The sequence below is a fragment of the Aquarana catesbeiana genome, linkage group LG02, assembly GCF_042186555.1.
Source record: "Aquarana catesbeiana isolate 2022-GZ linkage group LG02, ASM4218655v1, whole genome shotgun sequence".
In the NCBI taxonomy this organism is placed as follows: Eukaryota; Metazoa; Chordata; class Amphibia; order Anura; family Ranidae; genus Aquarana; species Aquarana catesbeiana.
The window spans coordinates 405,005,049-405,026,338 of record NC_133325.1 but is presented as its reverse complement, the minus strand read 5'-3'; the positions used below and the strand labels follow the sequence as shown (position 1 = coordinate 405,026,338).

Genomic DNA, 21,290 nt, shown 5'->3' with positions numbered 1-21,290 from the left:
ACTCTGGGAGGACGTCATATGACGTCCTCTCAGAATTCCCCTCTCGCGCGCCCCCTGGGGCGCGCACCCGAACACATCCGTGACCGCCGGGTCCTCAGGACCCGGCGCATCACGGATCCCGGTAAATGGCCGCTAATCGCGGCCATTTACCATGTGATCGCGCCGTCAAATGACGGCGCGATCACATGTAAACAGACCGGCGGCGTCTGATGACGCCGGTTCCTCTCCTCCCCTCCTGTGTACCGATCGGTACACTGTGGAGGAGAGGGAGATGGATGGATGGCTGCAGCGCTGTGGGCTGGTTGTGTAGTGCCCACAGCGCTGCACAGAGACATCCAACCATCCATCCATCCATGCTCAGCCATCCCCACTACTCTGCAATACTCTGCTATGCCCCACCTTACTCTGCAATACCCCAATATTACTCTGCAATACCCCCACAATACTCTGCAATACCCCACAATACTCTGCAATACCCCACAATACTCTGCAATACCCCACAATACTCTGCAATACCCCACAGTACTCTGCAATACCCCACAATACTCTGCAATACTCTGCAATACCCCGCAATACTCTGCAATACCCCACAGTACTCTGCAATACTCTGCAATACCCCGCAATACTCTGCAATACCCCACAGTACTCTGCAATACTCTGCAATACCCCGCAGTACTCTGCAATACCCCGCAGTACTCTGCAATACCCCGCAGTACTCTGCAATACCCCGCAATACTCTGCAATACTCTGCAATACCCCGCAGTACTCTGCAATACCCCGCAGTACTCTGCAATACCCCGCAGTACTCTGCAATACCCTGCAGTACACTGCAATACCCCGCAATACTCCGCAATACCCCGCAATACTCTGCAATACCCCGTCGTACTCTGCAATACCCCGTCGTACTCTGCAATACCCCCCATACTCTGCAATACCCGCCATACTCTGCAATACCCCGCCATACCCAGCCATACCCTGCCATGCTGAGCCACGCTCGGCTGTACTCGGCCTCTGTATGTGGCCAGGCTGTGGAAGTCTCACACATGTGGTATCGCCGTACTCAGGAGGAGCAGGAGAATCTATTTTGGGGTGTCATTTTTGGTATGTACATGCTATGTGTTAGAAATATTGTATAAATGGACAACTTTGTGTTAAAAAAAAAAAAATACGTTTTAACCACTTCCCGCCCGCCGACTGTCATACAACGTCCTTGACTTTGTGCGGGGATATCTGAATAAAGCCTGCAGCTACAGGCATCATTCAGATATCAGCTTTTTCAGCCGGCGATTCCCTACACCATAAGAATGATCATAGCGGCTGTTCCACTGCTTGATCGTTCTTACGGGAGGCGAGAGGGGATGTCCCCCCTCCCGCCGCACTCCGCTGCTTCTACCGACTCACCGCTACGATCGAAGCCAGGATCGTTTTTTTTTTTTTTTTTTTTATTTCAGGCTTCCCAGCCTAGAGGTGAGATGTGGGGTCTTATTGACCCCATATCTCATTGTAAAGAGGACCTGTCATGCCATATTCCAATTACAAGGGATGTTTACATTCCTTGTAATAGGAATAAAAGTGGTCAAAATTTTTTTTTTTTGTAAAAAAGCATCAAACAAAAATAAATAAAGTAAAATGAACAATAAAAAAAAAAAAAAAAAAAATTTTAAAGCACCTCTGTCCCTGTGTGCTTGCATGCAGAAGCGAACGCATATGTAAGTCCCGCCCACATATGAAAACGGTGTTCAAACCACACATGTGAGGTATCACTGCGATCGGTAGAGCGAGCGCAAAAATTTTGGCCCTAGACCTCCTCTGTAACTCAAAACATGTAACCAGTAAAAAATTTTAAAGCGTCGCCTATGGGGATTTTTGAGTAGCAAAGTTTGGCGCCATTCCACAAGCGCGTGCAATTTTGAAAGGTGACATGTTGGGTATCTATTTACTCGGCATAACTTCATCTTTCACATTATGCAAAAACATTGGGCTAAATTTACTGTTTTGGTTTTTGTAAAGCACAAAACAGTTTTTTTTTCTAAAAAAAAGCGTTAAAAAAATTGCTGCGCAAATACCGTGTGAGATAAAAAGTTGCAACGACCGCCATTGTATTCTCTAGGGTCTTTGCTAAAAAAAACATATATAATGTTTTGGGGTTCTATGTAATTTTCTAGCTAATAAATGATGATTTTTACATGTAGGAGAGAAATGTCAGAATTGGCCTGGGCACTCCAGAATGCCTGAAGGTGCTCCCCTGCATGTTGGGCCTCTGTATGTGGCCACGCTGTGTAAAAGTCTCACACATGTGGTATCGTCGTACTCGGGAGTAATAGCAGAATGTGTTTTGGGGTGCAATTTGTGGTATGCATATGTGGAGTGTAAGAAATAACCTGCTAATATGACAATTTTGTGAAAAAAAAAAAGTAAAAAAAAAAAAACTTGATTTGCAAAGAATTGTGGGAAAAAATGACAACTTCAAAAAACTCACCATGCATCTTTCTAAATACCTTGGAATGTCTTCTTTCCAAAAAGGGGTCATTTGGGGGGTATTTGTACTTTTCTGGCATGTTAGGGTCTCAAGAAATTAGATAGGCCGTCAGTACTTCAGGTGTGATCAATTTTCAGATATTCGCACCATAGCTTGTGGACGCTATAACTTTCACAAAGACCAAATAATATCCACCGATTTGGGTTATTTTTACCAAAGATATGTAGCGGTATAAATTTTGGCCAAAATATATGAAGAAAAATTACTAATTTGCAACATTTTATAACAGAAATTAAGAAAAATTTATTTTTTTACAGAATTTTCGGTCTTTTTTCTTTTATAGCGCAAAAAATAAAGAACCCAGTGGTGATTAAATACCACCAAAATAAAGCTCTATTTGTGTGAAAAAAAGGACAAAAATTTCATATGGGTACAGTGTTGCATGACTGAGTAATTGTCATTCAAAATGTGAGAGCACCAAAAGCTGAAAATTGGTCTGGTTAGGAAGGGGGTTTAAGTGCCCAGTGGTCAAGTGGTTAACAAAACTCAACTCGACTAGTGTATGGTAAGCTTAAGATCTTGTGTCTTGTACTATACTCCAAGAAAAGGATTTTAGCGGTAATTCAAAAATTGTATTACAATGCCGCTTACCAGTCCTTACATGTGGTGGTTGCATTGTTTTTTATTTTTTTAGGAACTACACAAGACACCCGCTGATCTTTCTAGAAATGCAGTGTCCTTGTCACTCCTGTGAGCTGAACTGAAAGCAAAAACTTTCTTATCTATCTTGTGTAAACTATTATGCCCCGTACACACGGTCGGATTTTCCGACGGAAAATGTGTGATAGGACCTTGTCAGAAATTCCGACTGTGTGTAGGCTCCATCACACATTTTCCATCAGATTTTCCGACACACAAAGTTTGAGAGCAGGCTATAAAATTTTCCGACAACAAAATCCGTTGTCGGAATTTCCGATCGTGTGTACACAAATCCAACGGACAAAGTGCCACGCATGCTCAGGATAAATAAAGAGATGAAAGCTATTGGCCACTGCCCCGTTTATAGTCCCGACGTACGTGTTTTACGTCACCGCGTTTAGAACGATTGGATTTTCTGACAACTTTGTGTGATCGTGTGCATGCAAGACAAGTTTGTGCCAACATCCGTCGGAAAAAATCCTAGGATTTTGTTGTCGGAATGTCCGAACAAAGTCTGACCGTGTGTACGGGGTATTAGTCTTAGCAGTCCATCCTGTAATAAAGTTGAACAAAAGCAGACATACTTGATGTCCATCCTGTGTGACAACCTCCATAGATAGTATCCAAGTAAAGTGTGTATTCAACTCAGGTGAGTCACTTAGGTGAAGTTCAGCATGGGGTTTTTAATTTTATGTATACAGTGACTTGAAAAAGTATTCATACCCCTTGAAACTTTCCACATTTTGTCATGTTGCAACCAAAAATGTACATGTATTTTATTGTGATTTTATGTAATGGACCAACACAAAGTGGCGCATAATTGTGAAGTGGAAGGAAAATGATAAATGGTTTTCAATTTTTTTTTTTACAAATATCTGAAAAGGGTGGCGTGCATTTGTATTCAGTCCCCTTTACTCTGATGCCCCTAACTAAAATCTAGTGGAACCAACCGCCTTCAGAAGTCACCTAATTAGTAAATAGAGCCCACCTGTGTGTAATTTTATCCCAGTATAAATAAATCTGTTCTGTGAAGCCCTCAGAGGTTTGTTAGGGAACACACTAGACCAGTCAGGGATAAACTCGTGAAGAGGTTTAAAGCAGGGTTAGGTTATAAAAAAAAAAAATATCCCAAGCTTTGAACATCTCCCGGAGCTCTGTTCAATCCATAATCCAAAAATGGAAAGAGTATGGAACTGCAAACCTACCAAGACATGGCCATCCACCTAAACTGAAAGGCCAGGCAAGGAGAGCATTAATCAGAGAAGCAGCCAAGAGGCCCATGGTAACTCTGCAGAGATCCACAGATCGGGTAAGAGAATCTGTCCACAGGACAACTATTATGCCGCGTACACACAAGCAGACTTTTTGACCGGACTGGTCCAACGGACCGAATCCGGTGGACAATTCGATCGTATGAGGGCTCCAGCTGACTTTTTCGGTCGAAAATCTGACGGACTTTAGATTTGGAACCTGTTTCAAATTTGTCCGACGGACTCGAGTCCAGTCGAAAAATCCGCTCGTCTCTATTTCGACGGACGAAATCCAACGCTAGGGCAGCTATTGGCTACGTGCAAATCCATCAGACTTTGGTGTGATCGTGTGTAGGCAAGTCCGTTCATTAGAAAGTCCGTTGAAAGTCCATCGGAAAGACTGTCGGACCTTTGTTGCCGAAAAGTCCACCCGTGTGTACGTGGCATTAGTCATGCCTTTATGGAAGAGTGGCAAGAAAGCCATTGTTGAAAGAAAGCTATAAGAAGTCGAGGGGGACACAGCAAATATGTGGAAGAATGTGCTCTGGTCAGATGAGACCAAAATTTAACTTTTTGGCCTAAAAGCAAAATGCTATGCATGGCAGAAAACTAACACTGCACATCACCCTGAACATACCACCCCCACCGTGAAACATCGTGGCGACAGCATCATCTTGTGGGGATGCTTTTCTTTAGCAGGGACAGGGAAGCTGGTCAGAGCTGATGGGAAGATGGATGGAGCCAAATACAGGGCAATCTTAGAAGAAAACCAGTTGGAGTCCGCAAAAGACTTGAGACTGGGGCAGAAATTAACCTTCCAGCAGGACAATGACCCTAAACATACAGCCAGAGCTAAAATGGAATGGTTTAGATCAAAGCATATTCATGTGTTTAGAATGGCCCAGTCAAAGTCTAGACCTAAATCCAATTGAAAATCTCTGGCAAGACTTGAAAATTGCTGTTCACAGACACTCTCCACCCAATCTGACAGAGCTTGAGCTATTTTTCAAACAAGAATGGGCAAAAATGTCACTCTAGATGTGCAAAGCTGGTAGAGACATCGATAAAAAGTCTTGCAGCTGTAATTGCAGCGAAAGGTGGTTCTACAAAGTATTGAATCAGTTGGGCTGAATACAAATGCACGCCACACTTTTTCAGATATTTATTTGTAAAAAAAAGTTTAAAAACCATTTATCGTTTTCTTTCCACTTCACAATTCTGTGCCACTTTGTGTTTTGTCTATCACATAAAATGCCAATAAAATATAATTACGTCTTTGGTTGTAACGTGGAAAATGTCAAGGGGTATAAATACTTTTTCAAGGCACTGTATCTGGGTATGATCCTCAATCAGGGCAGGCCAAGGTGTTCCTGATGGACAAGGCCTAAACCTTCAGACTGCAGTTCCACTGCTCCTGTTCCGTAGAAGGTCTTCCCTGTGGTCTTGCATGCAGCTCCTGAGTCTTATGATGTCCACATTCAAAGTGGTTCTGTAAACGCAGTTCCATATGAGGGTCCTGCAGAGGAAAATTCTGTAAAAATGGGATAAATCTCCCACATCACTGGTCACTCAGATTCCTCTGGGCCGGTCAGTCAGGGCCTTTCTTCTCTGGTTGCTCGATCTCCCTTCCTACAGGCTGGGAATTCCTACTCCCCCTCCACTGGTTGGTAGCCTCATCTGGTGCCAGTTTGGCTGGGGATGGTTCTAGGGTCCAGATTGGCTCAGGGTTACTGGAGGAGGCTCGGTTGCCTAATAATGTCCTGGGGCTCCATGCTGTGTCTGGATCGTGGGATGGACCTTCCCCACGGATGCTCTGCCAGGATCCAATCAGACAAACCCCATCAAGGTGGCCTGTGTCAATCACCAGAGTTGTGTGAAGAGTGTGATAGCAGTGCTGGAGGCCTCCTGCATCTTCGCTGGGCATAGCTTCACGTACCGGTACCCTCCGGGCATCTAGAATTGGCAGGCAGATTACCTCCGTCGTCAGACACTAGATCAGGAAGAATGGTCCCAACACCCAGCCATGGGTTCTGCCTACACTGGGGGTCCCTTGATGTGGATCTTCTCGCATCTCCGCTCACAAGGAAGGTACCGAGGTTCATGGAAAGAGGGAGGGTCCCCTGGTGAATGCAGCAACAGCTGTGATGGCACTGTGGGATTGGTATCGCCTTATTTATGGGTTTCCTCTTCTTGAAATCCTCCTTTTGTCTGCTGCGCAGGCTAGTGGCCAAATGAATTCCAGTCACTCTGGTTGCTCCAAATTGGCCACATCCGCCATAGTATGCTGACATGGTGCGGCTTGTCAAGTCACTCCCTGGTGGCTGTTCCTAGAAGAGGAGCTTTTGCCCTAAGGACCGATCTTCCGCCCTGTTTTTACCATCGCTGGGTTTGACGACATGGCTATTGAAATGCAGGTTCTGAGTGTGATGGGGTTTGTCGGGTTCAGTGATCTCTTCAATGTTGAGGACATGCAAGTCTCGCTCTAGGAAGAATCCTCATTGCACCTGGAAGGCTTATATCGCCTTGTGCGGGTCTTAAGTGTCTCGCACTTTTTTGGTGGGTCGGGTTTTGGTCTTTCTCCATTGGAGTGGAAACACTTGCCTTGAGTATGATTTAAGGGTCGGGTTTCTGCACTGACGATTTTCTTTCAACAGCCCTTAATCATGCACACCTTGATTTGACGCTTGATTCAAGGCATTCACCATGTGGTGCAGCCTGTTTTTTTTTTGTTTTGTTTTTTCCTGTTGCACCGTGGAACCTGAAACTTTTTAATTTCGGTCCTCCCAGAGCACCTCTGATACTTACAGTATATCTATGTTCACTGGCCAGAAAGTACAGGAAGCTGAACAAAGGATAAACGAGTTCCTCTGGTCCCAGGAGTGGAGTTGTCCACAGAGGATAACTGGGACTGGTTTCTCCCAGAAACATAGTGAGTGGGACATACAGATGGGTCAGTTCAGGCGACAGACAGAAACGTGGTCGGAGGCAGACCAGACCAAGGTCAGAATAGGTGGCAACCTTGCACTATTGTGGTGATGAGGAACACTGTTGCTGGCTGTGCTGGCTCTGGTGACACTGTACTGATGTGGCAGCAATAAAACGTTGATGGCTGTACTGGTTCTCATGACTTTGGCAATGGTGTGGCAGCATCAGGAACACTGTTGCTGACTTGCACTGGTCTGGAGACAGATTTGTGTGGCAGCAATGAGTAACACCGTTGTCTAGCTTACACTGGTGTGGCAGCAATCGTGAACACCGTTTTCTAGCTTTCACTGGTCTGGTGATACTGAGACTGGTGTGGTGGCGGTCCAGAACACTGTTGCTGACTTACACTGGTCTGGTGAAACTAGCCATGGTGTGGCGGTGATCAGGAACACTGTGTCTCATTGCACTGACCTGGTGTGGCAGCAATCGGGAACTGTTTGACGGAGATCAGGGGCCCTAGCATGATGACACTGTATTGGGGTGGCTAGCGATCAGGAACATTGGTTGGCTTCACTGGTCTGGTGATACTTTCATTGGTTTTGCAGCGATCCGGAACACTGGCTGGTTGCACTGGTATGGTTACACTGCACTGCGGTGACTAGGGATCGGGGACAATGGCTTCACTGGTATGGTGACACTGTATACTGGAGTGGCTAGCAATCAGTTACACTGTAGCAAGCTGCACTAGTATGTTGACACTGGGGTGACTAGTAATCAGGGATACTATGGATGGCTGTGTTAGTATGGTGACACTGTACTGGTGCAGCTGGTGACCAGGGACAATGAGTGGCTGCACTGGCATACAGTGTCACTAGAACAGCCAGCCAGTGTTCCTAATCACTAGCCACCCCAGTACAGTTTCACAATAAGGACACCGGCTGCATGGTACAAAGCCAATTTTATTGTGCTCTCTGTGATCTGTTGTGTCCAGTGCTCACATGCCTGAATTTTATGCTGTAATGCGATCTCTTCCGTAAATGTTTTCAGACTCTATTGCAAAGATTCTTTGTGTGCTGGAGATGTATGCCTTAACAATGGACACAGTGCTCAGAGGGCATGCTCGAGCAGCTCAAAGGGGAGGCCACCTAGCGTGCGGCCGTTTTTTTTTTTTTTTTTTTTTTTTTTTTTTTTTTTCATGGATCACCCCATGTAAAATTTTTGAACTTGTTATAATGCATTGTATTTAACCTTGTGTGGTTCTCTTTTGAAGCAGACCTTGCAAGGCATCAAATGTCTGCTTTTTAAACATTCTCTTCCCCCTCAGTCTTACTGAAACAGTGTGTAAAGGTATACAAAAGTCACCTGTGAATAAAGGGTAAAAGGTTAAAAAAAAAAAAATAACCCCCACCCCCTCTGGCTTGACTTCCGTAGTGCAGGGAGTATTGTCATCATCACCGTGCCAAAGACGACAAATCCTGGGTTGAATACACCAAGTCTCATGAGAAGATGCTGCAGCACAGTGCTGGGAGCATCTTCTCTGCATAATTTGGGATATTCTACGTTTCACCAGCATTTTGCCAGAAGGATGCTGCACTCACCTAGGCGCAACAGAGGAAAGGCATGTATACTATTCAATTTTTCCCCTACAAAAAAGTGAACCTTGTATTTTAGGTGCTTGTAGACTGGAGTATTTTTATGTAAACTAGTCAAGGATGCAATAATTTTTTAAACTGAAAGTCTTTTCTGAACAGGTGTCTGTGCAGTCTGCATGAAGTTATGATACAACTCTATATTCTTGCCCAAGTACAGTGGTACATTTTTCTTAAACTTTTTCATTTGCAAACTGTATTAGGCATGCCAAAGCCATGTCGTGAAATCTAAGCTTTTTTTTTTTTTTTTTTTTGCAGAAAATCTTTGCAACCCTTTCATACCTCAGCTTTCAGTCTTTGAAGCAGTGGACTGTGCTATCTCTAGAATGGGTACCTTGCAACCGCTTTCCATCAGAGTGTACAGTCTACTGCCAGGGTAGATGGGTATTGGTATCTTATGCCCATAAGATGACCCAGTCTTAAATATGTGTTGTACAATAAGTTTCCAGCTCTGTGGCTGTGAACCTTTGTGAATATATGCATGTATATCTCAGGTACTCCTCTCCAGCTGCAGGTTGTGTTTCATTTACTATTCATTTGATTCTTATATTTTCTAATGATTTATGTATTTCAGGTCATTTAATTTTTCTAATTGTGATCTGGCACGTGATAAAGATAATTACTGTAATCAGGTTTTAATGCATTTTGAGGGTCCAGAGGGAGCAAAAAATTTAGAAGGTAAGAAAACTATCCTGTCAATATATAGTTACATTTTAAGAGAGAATAAAGGCTAACAGTTTTAAATATGTTGTACTTGCTGAAGGTAAAGGTAGACTTCGGTGAAAATGTTTCTTTATTTTAGATTTGGTAAGCGATAGAAACATATTTTTTCTCATTCTTTTTCTATTGCAGTTTTTGTTGATGGGATGTTCTAACACGTGGGGTGCTTTTTTTTTTTTTTTTTTTTTTTTTTTTTTTTTTTTAAACCAAGTGAGAGACAACCACTCCAACAGGGATACCCCGAGTGAAATAAAAATGATGAATAAAGTTTTCTTAAAAGAAAACAGCAAATGTTTATTATGAGCGTTACCATTCCTCTACATTAAATAATTGTCACATTAATATGATATCTTTTAAATCACCAGACTTTGTTGGTAAAATTGTGGGGTAAATATCTGGGGTTACACAAATTATATAAACACTACATTGGCATACCAGAAAATGCATTTGTTTATAATATTTCATCCTAATAAAACCCTGAGGGAATTTTTTTTTCAAATCTGTTACCAAATTAAAGTTCTATGTGTCTCAAAAAACTATTAACACTTTTATTGCCATAACTGTATGCCCTACATCGGTGGCGGGGGGTTACATAAACTGCCAACTGCTGCAGTGTGACAGCGTGACTCCACAAGCGGACTGTTGGCTTTTTGTGACTATCCCCCTTTCCCCACACAAATGAACATAAACCCATTGGGGGGCATTTACATCCAAAAAAAACTTTGTTTGCACTACACATGAAATTTAAGCCAAAAATGGTTGGTTCGGCAGGAACTGGATGACTTTCGGCCCGTGTGTACATCTGTCCGTTCTTACGACCAACTTCTGTCAAATGGGCATGGTGGAAAACCAGCATCTGGTCAGTGCTGGCAGCCAATGGTGGGAGGGCAGTCCCCCTGTCAGAAAACAATACCACAGCGGGGGGAAGAGCACTGCAATACCATCGCTTGTGTTAGTACGAAGATCTATCATGATTTTTTAAAAGTTTGCTTAAAAATTCAAAAAATGGCTCTGGCAGCGAAAGAGAAAAGGCATGGAACCAAGATATCTCAGAAATGGAAAAAACAAAAATAATGTGGCCTTAAGGGGTATTTAAGGAAAGGGAACTCAAGTGGTTATTGGACATGACAGAGTACAATAGATCCGAAACTGTTTTGCTTGACCTTACAGTTGGGCAGAATCAAAAGCTCCAATTTGTTTTGGCATTACCAGTAGATTGCCCCCAAAAAATTAAAAAGTCAGTTCCTAACCCAACACTTTGATGCTTAAAGGATAAGTTTACCTTTTGAAGCATGTTCCACCCATATTTTATTCTCTGAATTAACTTGCTACCAGTACCAACAGCCCCAGCTGACGGCTTGTGACTCTAAATGAACTGTAAGGGTGCTGATGAGCACCCTTTTAGTTTTTTCACAAGCCTACAGCTTTGTAACTGACAGCCCGTATGCAGATATAGGCTGAAAGCTGCAGGACTTGTCTCCAGAAGCCTTGATTGATAATGGGTGCAATGCTTTTCAGGCTCCTACAGGGAAAAAAAGGAATAAAGTCACTTTTTTTTTTTTTTTTTTTTTTTTTTTTTGCAAAAATATATGCATTTAGTTACATAGTTACATATAGTAGGTAAGGTCGAAAAAAGACACATCAAAGTCCATCAAGTCCAACCTATGTGTGTGATTATATGTCAGTATTACATTGTAAACCCCTGTATGTTGCGGTCGCTCAGGTGCTTATCTAATAGTTTCTTGAAACTATCAATGCCCCCCGCTGAGACCACGGCCTGTGGAAGGGAATTCCACATCCTTGTCGCTCTTACAGTAAAGAACCCTCTACATCGTTTAAGGTTAAACCTTTTTACTTCTAATTTTACTGAGTGGCCACGAGTCTTGTTTAAACTCCCTTCCATGAAAAAGTTTTATCCCTACTGTGGGGTCACCAGTATGGTATTTGTATATTGAAATCGTATCGCCTCTCAAGCTTCTCTTCTCCAGAGAGAATAAGTTCAGTGCTCACAACCTTTCCTCATAACTAATATCCTCCAGACCCTTTATTGGCTTTGTTGCCCTTCTTTGTACTCGCTCCATTTCCAGTACATACTTCCTGAGGACTGGTGCCCAGAACTGGACAGCATACTCTAGGTGCGGCCAGACCAGAGTCTCGTAGAGCGGGAGAATTATCTTTTATCTCTGGAATTAATCCCATTTTTAATGCATGCCAATATTCTGTTTGCTTTGTTAGCAGCAGCTTGGCATTGCTTGCCATTGCTGAGCCTATCATCTACTAGGACCTCCAGGTCCTTTTCCATCCTAGATTCCCCCAGAGGTTCTCCCCCCAGTGTATAGATTGTATTCATATTTTTGCCACCCAAATGCATTATTTTACATTTTTCTACATTGAACCTCATTTGCCATGTAGTTGCCCACCCCATTCATTTGTTCAGATCTTTTTGCAAGGTTTCCACATCCTGCGGAGAAGTTATTGCCCTGCTTAGCTTAGTATCATCCACAAATGCAGGGATTGAACTGTTTACCCCATCCTCCAGGTTGTTTATGAACAAATTAAACAGAATTGGTCCCAGCACAGGACCCTGGGGGACCCCACTTCCCACCCCTGACCATTCCGAGTACTCCCCATTTATCACCACCCTCTGAACTCGCCCTTGTAGCCAGTTTTCAATCCATGTACTCACCCTATGGTCCATGCCAACGGAACTTATTTTGTACAGTAAACATTTATGGGGAACTGTGTCAAATGCTTTTGCAAAATCCAGATACACCACGTCTACAGGCCTTCCTTTATCTAGATCGCAACTCGCCGCCTCATAGAAGATTCTTCATGAATCCATGCTGATTACTGCTAATGACACCGTTCTCATTATTACAATCTTGTTTATAGTCCCTTATCATCCCCTCCAAGAGTTTACATACTATTGATGTTAGGCTAACTGGTCTCTAATTCCCAGGAATGTATTTGGGCCCTTTTTAAATATTGGTGCTACATTGGCTTTTCTCCAATCAGCTGGTACCATTCCAGTCAGTAGACTGTCAGTAAAAATTAGGAACAATGGTCTGACAATTACTTGACTGAGTTCCCTAAGTACCCTCGGGTGCAAGCCATCTGGTCCCGGTGATTTATTAACCACTTAAGGACCGAGCCTCTTTCTGAGATTTGTTGTTTACAAGTTAAAAACAGGGTTTTTTTGCGAATTGTCACTTTTGTAATAGAAAAAAGCATGACAGGACCTCTTAAATACGAGATTTGGGGTCAATAAAAAAAAAATTGTAATTTAAAAAAAATGGCCCTTTAGGAGCTGTGGGCGGAAGTGACGTTTTGACGTCGCTTCTGCCCAGCAATTGTGTGGGGGCCATCTTCCCCTCACTCGTCTCCTCCATACCCGACAGGAGAACAGACACGTTCGCCTTTGGCGCTGCCGACGGCTCCGGTGAGCGGCGGAGGGCACCGGCGGGAGGGGGGGCCCCCCTCTCCAGCCACCAATAAAACTGATCTCTGCGGCGAATCCGCCGCAGAGACCACTTTTGTCTTGCAGTGGACCACCCGCTGAAGAGGGGGATACCAGGATTATGGCAGCTGGAAAGAAGAAAATGAAAGGCAAACCTAAGTTTGGAACAGTGCCACATCCAATATTCAAGATAAAGACGAGGAGTTCCCCTGAGTGGACTTTTAAGGCACCTAATAGTATCTTGTGTAAAAGTGTACCGAAATATACAAAATTTATATAGTAATAAACAAATTTTATTTATGAATAAACAGAGTTAAAAAATTATAACGATACATTGATTTATCTAAGCAGTTCATTTCTATCACTATACAAAATAAATACATGAAAAAACCTCCTCACACCAACGCGTTTCGGGATATAGTTTAGTCCTTCTTCGGGGGGGAGGGAAAGGAGGGGTTCATCTAAGGTGTAATTGAGATATATAGTCAGTGAATTACCATGAAAAGTAGAGGCACAGAAATACATGCTTAGGGTGTTACAATAAAACACTTACCTAATATTGAATGATGAGTTGTTACAATGCTTCGTTAAATCACACTAAAAGCTTGTAGTCAAGATAGCACCAAGTAATTGTACTGGTGGGATTGCTGTCTTAAGACAAATGGGGCATCAGAGAGGTCTGTAAATGTAATCTGAATAATATTGTCCTCAAGAGGAAGAGGACATCAATTGTTAATATAGATGCATACGTCCACGCATGCACGGGAGTGACCGTGCATACGTGGGCGCATGGAACCATCTACAAAGGGGCATTGAATGTGCAGAGAAAATTAGATCTATCAACCCAAAAAGAGAAAAGGGAGGGCCTACTAGTAGGGGTGTAGAAATTTACTCTATACTATTAGAGATGCAAGAACAACAGGTCTAGAAAGGCTAATATTAGGTAATGATACAAATGCACGTGTTTATGGATGCAGGAAGGAGATTTTACAGGCCCGGACATATGTGCTTGATGGAGAGGTGGAAAAAGCAAAATAAACGATACAGAACAATCTAAAGAAAAAAAATCCCTCTAGGACTATAGCAGGAAAAAGCAGAACTTATTTTTCCATTCCGCCAGAGTAGAATCCCTCAAGGAATGGTTTGAAACATATGGCTTTATTTAAACCTGGAGGCAGGGTTGCTTTCAACAAATAAATCCACCTTAATTCCATTTGGAGAAGGGTTTTATTCCAACCCCTCCCCCACCAGGATTAGGATGTATCCGATCAAGGATCAAAAATTGGACTTTGGGAAAAATTCCACCATGTAGTAAAGATACATGGCGCCCTAGGGGGAGGTCAGGGTTGCACACCTGCATGCTATGGATGTGCCTGTACGCCCTCCTCTAAATTTGCAGTTTGGTCTTTCCACTGTAAAAACAGTTACAGCTGCATTGCAGCATGTAGACCACTCCGGGGGTTCTGCAAATCGCAAAATGTTTTACCATTGGGAAGAATGGGGTCCCAAAACGCGTTGGGTGTGAGGAGGTTTTTTCATGTATTTATTTTGTATGGTGATAGAAACGAACTGCTTAGATAAATCAAGGTTTCGTTATAATTTTTTAACTCTGTTTATTCATAAATAAAATGTGTTTATTACTATATCATTTTGTATATTTCGGTACACTTTTACACAAGATACTATTGGGTGCCTTAAAAGTCCACTCAGGGGAACTCCTCTTGTCTTTAGGGTTATGGCAGCTAGCTGCTGTCATAACAACGATATCCTCCTTCAAACAGCCGCCGTATAACAACGGCGGGCGGTCCGTAAGTGGTTAATGTTAAGTTTCCCAAGTCTAATTTTAATTCTGTCCTCTGTTAACCATCGAGGTGCTTCCTATGATGTGTCATGAGGATAAACACTGCAGTTTTGGTTACTGAAGCCCCTCAATTCCCTCCTGAAGACTGAGGAGAAGAATAAATTCAATACCTTCGCCATCTCCCCATCCTTTGTAACCAGATGTCCCTCCTCATTCTTTATGGGGCCAATATGGTCTGTCCTCCTTTTTTTACTGTTTACATACTTAAAGAATTTCTTGGGATTTTTTTTGCTCTCCTCCGCTATGTGTCTTTCATGTTCTATCTTAGCCGTCCTTATTGCACTCTTACATTTCTTGTTGCATTCTTTATAAAGTCTGAATGCTGATGATGATGATCCCTCAACCTTCTTTTTTTTTATTTTTTATTTTTTTTATTTATTTTTTTTTTAAGGCCTTCTCCTTTGCTTTTATATGCATTTTTACATTGGAGTTAAAGCGGGGGTCCACCTATCTATCGTGTGTGTGTTTTTTTTTTTTTTTTGTTCATTCACAAACTTTTCTTCTCAGCATTACATACTCACATATTGTGTGTAATATGTCCGCCTGTGTCAGATTTCATCGGAAAGAATAACTTATATTATTCACTGTAGGCGGTTTCCATCTTCATTGTGGGCATTTGAAGCCCACAAGCATTTATTTTCTGGATGCGGTGAATGCTGTGCTCCCAGCATTCACTGCTCGTTCCCGCACATGCTCAGTGGCATCCTGGGAAACCTGAGACTAGCTCCCAGGAGTCTGGGAGAGGCTAGAAACACGCCTACTCCCACGGGAGGAGAACCAGGAAGTGCAAAGAAGAATAGAAAAATAAAAGGTAATTACAGCGATTTAAATTTTTTTAAACGGCATGTCAGCATCTAGGCAAGAAAGAGAATACATACAGATATTGTTCAAAATTTGGGTGGAACCCCGCTTTAACCCATCCAGGACTTTTGTTCGCTCTTTAATTCATTACCCAATGGGATGCATTGGCTAATGCCTTTATTTAATATGCTCTTAAAGCAAACCCATCTCTCCTCCATGTTCTTCGTTCCTAATGCCGCGTACACACGACCGGTCTTTCCGTCGGACCGAAGTCAGACGGACTTCTGCTGAAACGGACTTGCCTACACACGATCACACCAAAGTCTGTTCATTTAGAACGTGATGACGTACGACGGGACTAGAAAAAGGAAGTTCAATAGCCAGTAGCCAATAGCTGTCCTTGTGTCGTTCTTGGTCCGTCGGACTAGCATACAGACGAGCAGTTTTCCCGATAGGAACTGAGTCCATCGGAAAGATTTGAAACTTGTTCTATTGCTAGGTCCGTCGGAATTTTTGGAAAAAAAGGTCAGATGAAGCCCACACACGATCGGAATGTCCGAGGGAATTGTTCCGTCTGACCTTTTCTGCCGGAAAGTCCGGTCGTGTGTACGCGGCATTAGATTTTATCCCAATTTATGCCTTCTAGCAAGGTTTGTAGTTTAGGGAAGTTAGCTCTTTTGAAATTCAGTGTCTTTGTATTCCCCTTATGTTTCCTATTTGTGTGATTTAAGCCAATTGACCTGTGATCGCTGTTACCTAAATTGCCCCGTATTTCCACACCCGTTATCAGGTCTGTATTATTGTTTTAGTATTCCTTTAAAAGGTAAACATATCTTTTAAATAGGTGCCTACGTGTATCTATTTTTTTTCTGGAGTGCCTTGGAGCAGAGTAACCTGTATGATGTATTGTAGGTCCATTTCATCAAGCTCCAATAACACTTTAGCCTGTTAAAGTCTTGTTTACCTTTTCAAAGTTTGACCAATTTTTTTAAAAATTTTTGCAAACTTGGAAAAATCAGAATTTTTGTCTAGAAAATTACTCAAACCCCCAAAATACAGGCCTAGGATACACAAAGGACTTGCTTCTGCGGTAGAGGTTGTACACTGAGGGAGAACCTCCAATGGACAAAGCACACCCACCCTGCAGAGGTGCGGTTGGATTCTCAGTCTACAGAAATACCTGGGGTTGTTCTTGGACACAGCCCAGAGTAAGGTGTCCCAGCTACACAAGAAAGCTGCCTCCCTTCGAGTGTAAGCTCAAAACCCTCGGTCCACTGAGAATCCCTCAGTCAGGATCTCAATGGGGGTCTCAGGCTTCATGATGGGCTCATTTGAGTCAAGTCTGTATGGTCAATGGCATTCCAGGCCCCTGCAGTACAACATTCTGCCAGTATGGAACAGGTTGATGCAGTGCCCGAACTATGCCATGCACCTATGGACCAGAGCCTAGAACTCTTCAAACTGGTGGATGTCCAGACGTTCACTGGAGCTTAGCAGGTCCTTCCTTTCCCTGAACTGGATTGTCCTCTCCATAGATGGCAGCTTTCAAGTTGTGGAGGAGTGGTTTCCAATCACCATTCTGAAGTTAAAAGCAATTTCTTTACCTTCTGCAGAGGACACAACTCAGGGGTCTACCAATTAGAGTGCTGTCCAACAACTCCACAGAATCCAGGTTCAACAAGATAATGGACAGTCCGCATGCAGACATCTAGTAGCTCCCCCCTCCTCCCAGGGCACAGGGCTCGTCTGACTGGCGGTTGTAGCTACCTGTCCTATCTGGGCCCTCGGACCACTATGCGGCCCCCTGATTTTGCCCTGCGGGGGTCTGCTGGTGGTGACACTATTTCCATGTGCCCCCCTGTTTCCCTCCAGGACACAGGATTCACTTGCTTGAAGGGTTGATCCTGCATCCTCTGTGTGTGCTTGTACATCCTGTTTCTGGCTGTGGATGCTCAGGGCCAGGGTTTTTTATACTGGACCCTCCTGTGGATGGGCGCTCCATGTGGTCAGGCTGGCCGTTAATTTAGGCGCAGCTTTGGGAGCTGTGGCTCCTGCCATCTTGCATTGAGGGATCTGCCCTTACATGAGATTGTGTCCTTCTGGAAGCCTGGCACCCATTCCCTGCAGGGCAGTGGTAGGTGGATTCTGGGCAGGCCGTGGCACCATCATACTGACTTGGGGAAATCTTCCCCCCTCACGCTTTCGGCGCCGGTGACCATCTTGGTGTGGCCTCAGCCAGCATCCATTTTGGTGGTGCCCTCTGGGGGCTTGCTCCACAGTAGTGGGTCCCCTCCACAACCGGGTCTCCCCTTTCAACAACTGCGGTGAGTTTGGGGTCCCCTATAATTGTGACCTGAAGGATGTTGTATGTGGGGGTGTCCCCTTCCTGGATGTCTGTGCTTCCTGCCTTCATCCTCCCATCGTGGGGTGTTCTGCGGAGGCTGTGACGCGCCCCCCCTTTTTTGTGCTGGACTCTGACCGTGTCCTGTTCGTTTTTTTGTTTTATGTTTTCAAAAAAGTTTTTTTATTTGACATAACAAAATTGTTGCATACAAAACACCAAGTAGCATATTGGTATCAATAAATTCACAGTGATTCAGTCAAGGAAGTCAACGCCTGCATTCTGTTAGTATACATTCCTGAATCCCAACCATACCCCCGTACAGCATTTACGCTCCTTTTTTTTTTAAATTATTTTTTTATTAATGATATTAAAACAGCAGACAGGAAAACAGAAAAATCCCTAAACTCAGACCCTAGCTAGAGGGATAGAGTGCAAGCACCCCAATCCCCCTCAATCTCCATATTTCCAGTGTAGTGCACTCATACTCTCACCCTCCCAGTGTAACCTCCCCAGCTGGCTCTCGCTCTTAACTTCGTTCGCTGCTCTGATCCTCATCCTCCAATGTATTCTTTGAGCCAACCCACCTAAACCATACCTTCCTGAACTTCTTGGGAGCCCCCCTGGCCTCATACGTCATCCGGTATAAAATCACATCAGCATTTACTATCTTCACCCATATCCCCAATGTCAGTACGTCAGAAATCCATCTCCGGGCGATAAGTTTTCGCACCCCAAAGTATAGAAGTCTGAGGAACAATTTTAGTATGTACATTTACCTCCTCTTGGTCAAAAACACCCAGGAGGCAGCGCAAGGGAGAACATATGTTATGAAGGGCAGTGATCATAGATTAATAAAGTCACCCTAGACCAATCCTAGGGCATTCCCAGACCACGTGCATAAAAGTTTCCTTTGCCCCCTTACATTTGTGACACGCTGCAGTCTCTCTTGTGCATTTGAAGCAGTCTGGCTTGTGTGTAGTACATCTGGAGGAGGTATCTAAGCTGGATCATTCTATCCGTGGATGATATAACGGAGTCAAGATATGTATCTAGAACCTCCTGTCACAGCTCCTCAGACAACTCTGGTACAACGGCCACCCAGTGAGACCTAGTCCTGGCAATCAAATCATGGTTCCCAGGGCCCACTTCCCTATAGTATCTGGAAATGCGTTTTAGTTGTATCAGGATCAATCAAAACCTTTTCCAGAGCCATATTTTGTACCCTAACTCCCCCCCCCCAAATGTGTCACAACGCATCATGCAGTTGCGCATATCTGAAATGCAAAGGAAGAAGCTCCACCATCCTGATATGTCATGCAAATACTTGACACCATATCTAGCTCATATATATCCATCCTCCAAATTTAAATACTGTATTTATTGGCGTATAACATTCACTTTTTCACCATGAAAATTGGGTGCAAATAGTGCGTGCGTGTTATACGCCAATACTTCAGTTTTAGCTGCCTCGGAGGGGACAGGGAGGGGGGCGGGAAGAGCACCGTCAGATTACATACAGTGAGAATCTCCTGTTTACTTGGCGGCCTCTGTAATAGGAACTCCTGTCTCCTGGGCCGCCATTGGACCACTGTTCTGTCTATCATAGGAGATTCTCACTGTATGTAATCTGTCGGCGCTTGTCCCGCCCCCCTCCCTGTCCCCTCTGGGCTGCAGATGGGCATCGATCAGGCTGCACTGATGGCAATGGTGAGGCTGCATTGATGGCAATGGTGAGGCTGCAGATGGGCACTGACCCTTATTTTACTTTTATAAAGTTCCTTATTTTAAATTTAAGTTTTTTTTTCCTGAAACTTCCCTCTTAAAATGAATGTGCGTGTTATATGCCTGTGCGTGTTATACGCCGATAAATACGGTAATTCTTTTAGTGATTTGTCACAGAGGCCTATTATGGGACAGCCAGAGTGACTCATCACCCATCCTCCTAGCACATTGATGAAATGCCCTACCAGGGAGTGCCATTACAGAACCCACCTTCCTACCCGGGATCCCCCTCCTGAATACCTTATTTAACCACTTCAATACCCGCGTATAGTCATATGACGTCCACAGATGGGATCTCCCATCCTGGGTGGACGTCATATGACGTCCTGGGATTCCCGGCCGTCTAGGGGGCGCGTGCGCGTCCGCCGCGTTCCTCGGGACCCGGTGCGTGTGCCCGGCGGCCGCGATGTCCGCCAGGCACCCGCGATTGCCCGTTGACCAGGCCGGCATGTGGATCTGTGTGTGTAAACACACAGATCCACAGCCTGTCAGCTCTGAGGAGAGCGATCTGTGTTCCCAGAACGGAGGAACACTGATCGGTCTCCTCCCCTAGTGCGTCCCCTCCCCCTTCAGTTAGAATCATTCCCTAGGAAACATACTTAACCCCTCCCCGCCCCCTAGTGGTTAACCCCTTCACTGCCTGTCACACTTACACAGTAATCAATGCAATTTTATAGCATTGATCGCTGTTTAAATGTGATTGGTCCCAAAAATGTGTCAAAAGTGTCTGATGTGTCCGCCATAATGTCGCAGTCACCAAAAAAAATCACGATCGCCGCTAAAAAAAATAAAAAAATATATATTTTTTTTAAAATGCCATAAATCTATCCTGTATTTTGTAGACGCTATAACTTTTGCGCAAACCAATGCATATACGCTTATTGCGATATTTTTTTTTTTTTATGTAGAAGAATACGTATCGGCCAAAACTGAGGAAAAAATGTGTTTTTAAAAAAAAAAAATTGGGATATTTATTATAGCAAAAATTTAAAAATATTGTGTTTTTTTTCAAAATTGTCGTTCTTCTTTTGTTTATAGCGCAAAAAATAAAAACCGCATTGGCGATCAAATACCACCAAAAAAAAGCTCTATTTGTGGTGAAAAAAGGACATCAATTTTTTTTTGGGTACAACGTCGTACGACCGCGCAATTGACCTTAAAAGTGCGACAGCGCTGAAAACTAAAAAAAAAATTGGCCTGGGAAGGAAGGGGGTGAAATTGCCCTGTATTGAACCGGTTAATAGAGTTTCCTGGGAAGTAGCGACCGCTTCCAGCAAAGTAGTGGCATTAGGATTCTGGGTAAAACATTGCCAGTGTAAAAAG

General features: G+C 43.7%; 1 protein-coding gene across 1 annotated transcript in view; it reads left to right on the top strand.

Annotated features, from left to right (window-relative positions):
• S100PBP (S100P binding protein) overlaps nt 1-21,290 on the top strand; it is a 105,361-nt gene that overhangs the window by 42,085 nt on the left and 41,986 nt on the right. Inside the window, exon 4 of the mRNA XM_073615346.1 lies at nt 9,577-9,680. Coding sequence (XP_073471447.1) covers nt 9,577-9,680 — 104 coding nt within the window. The remainder of the gene's footprint in view (nt 1-9,576; nt 9,681-21,290) is intronic.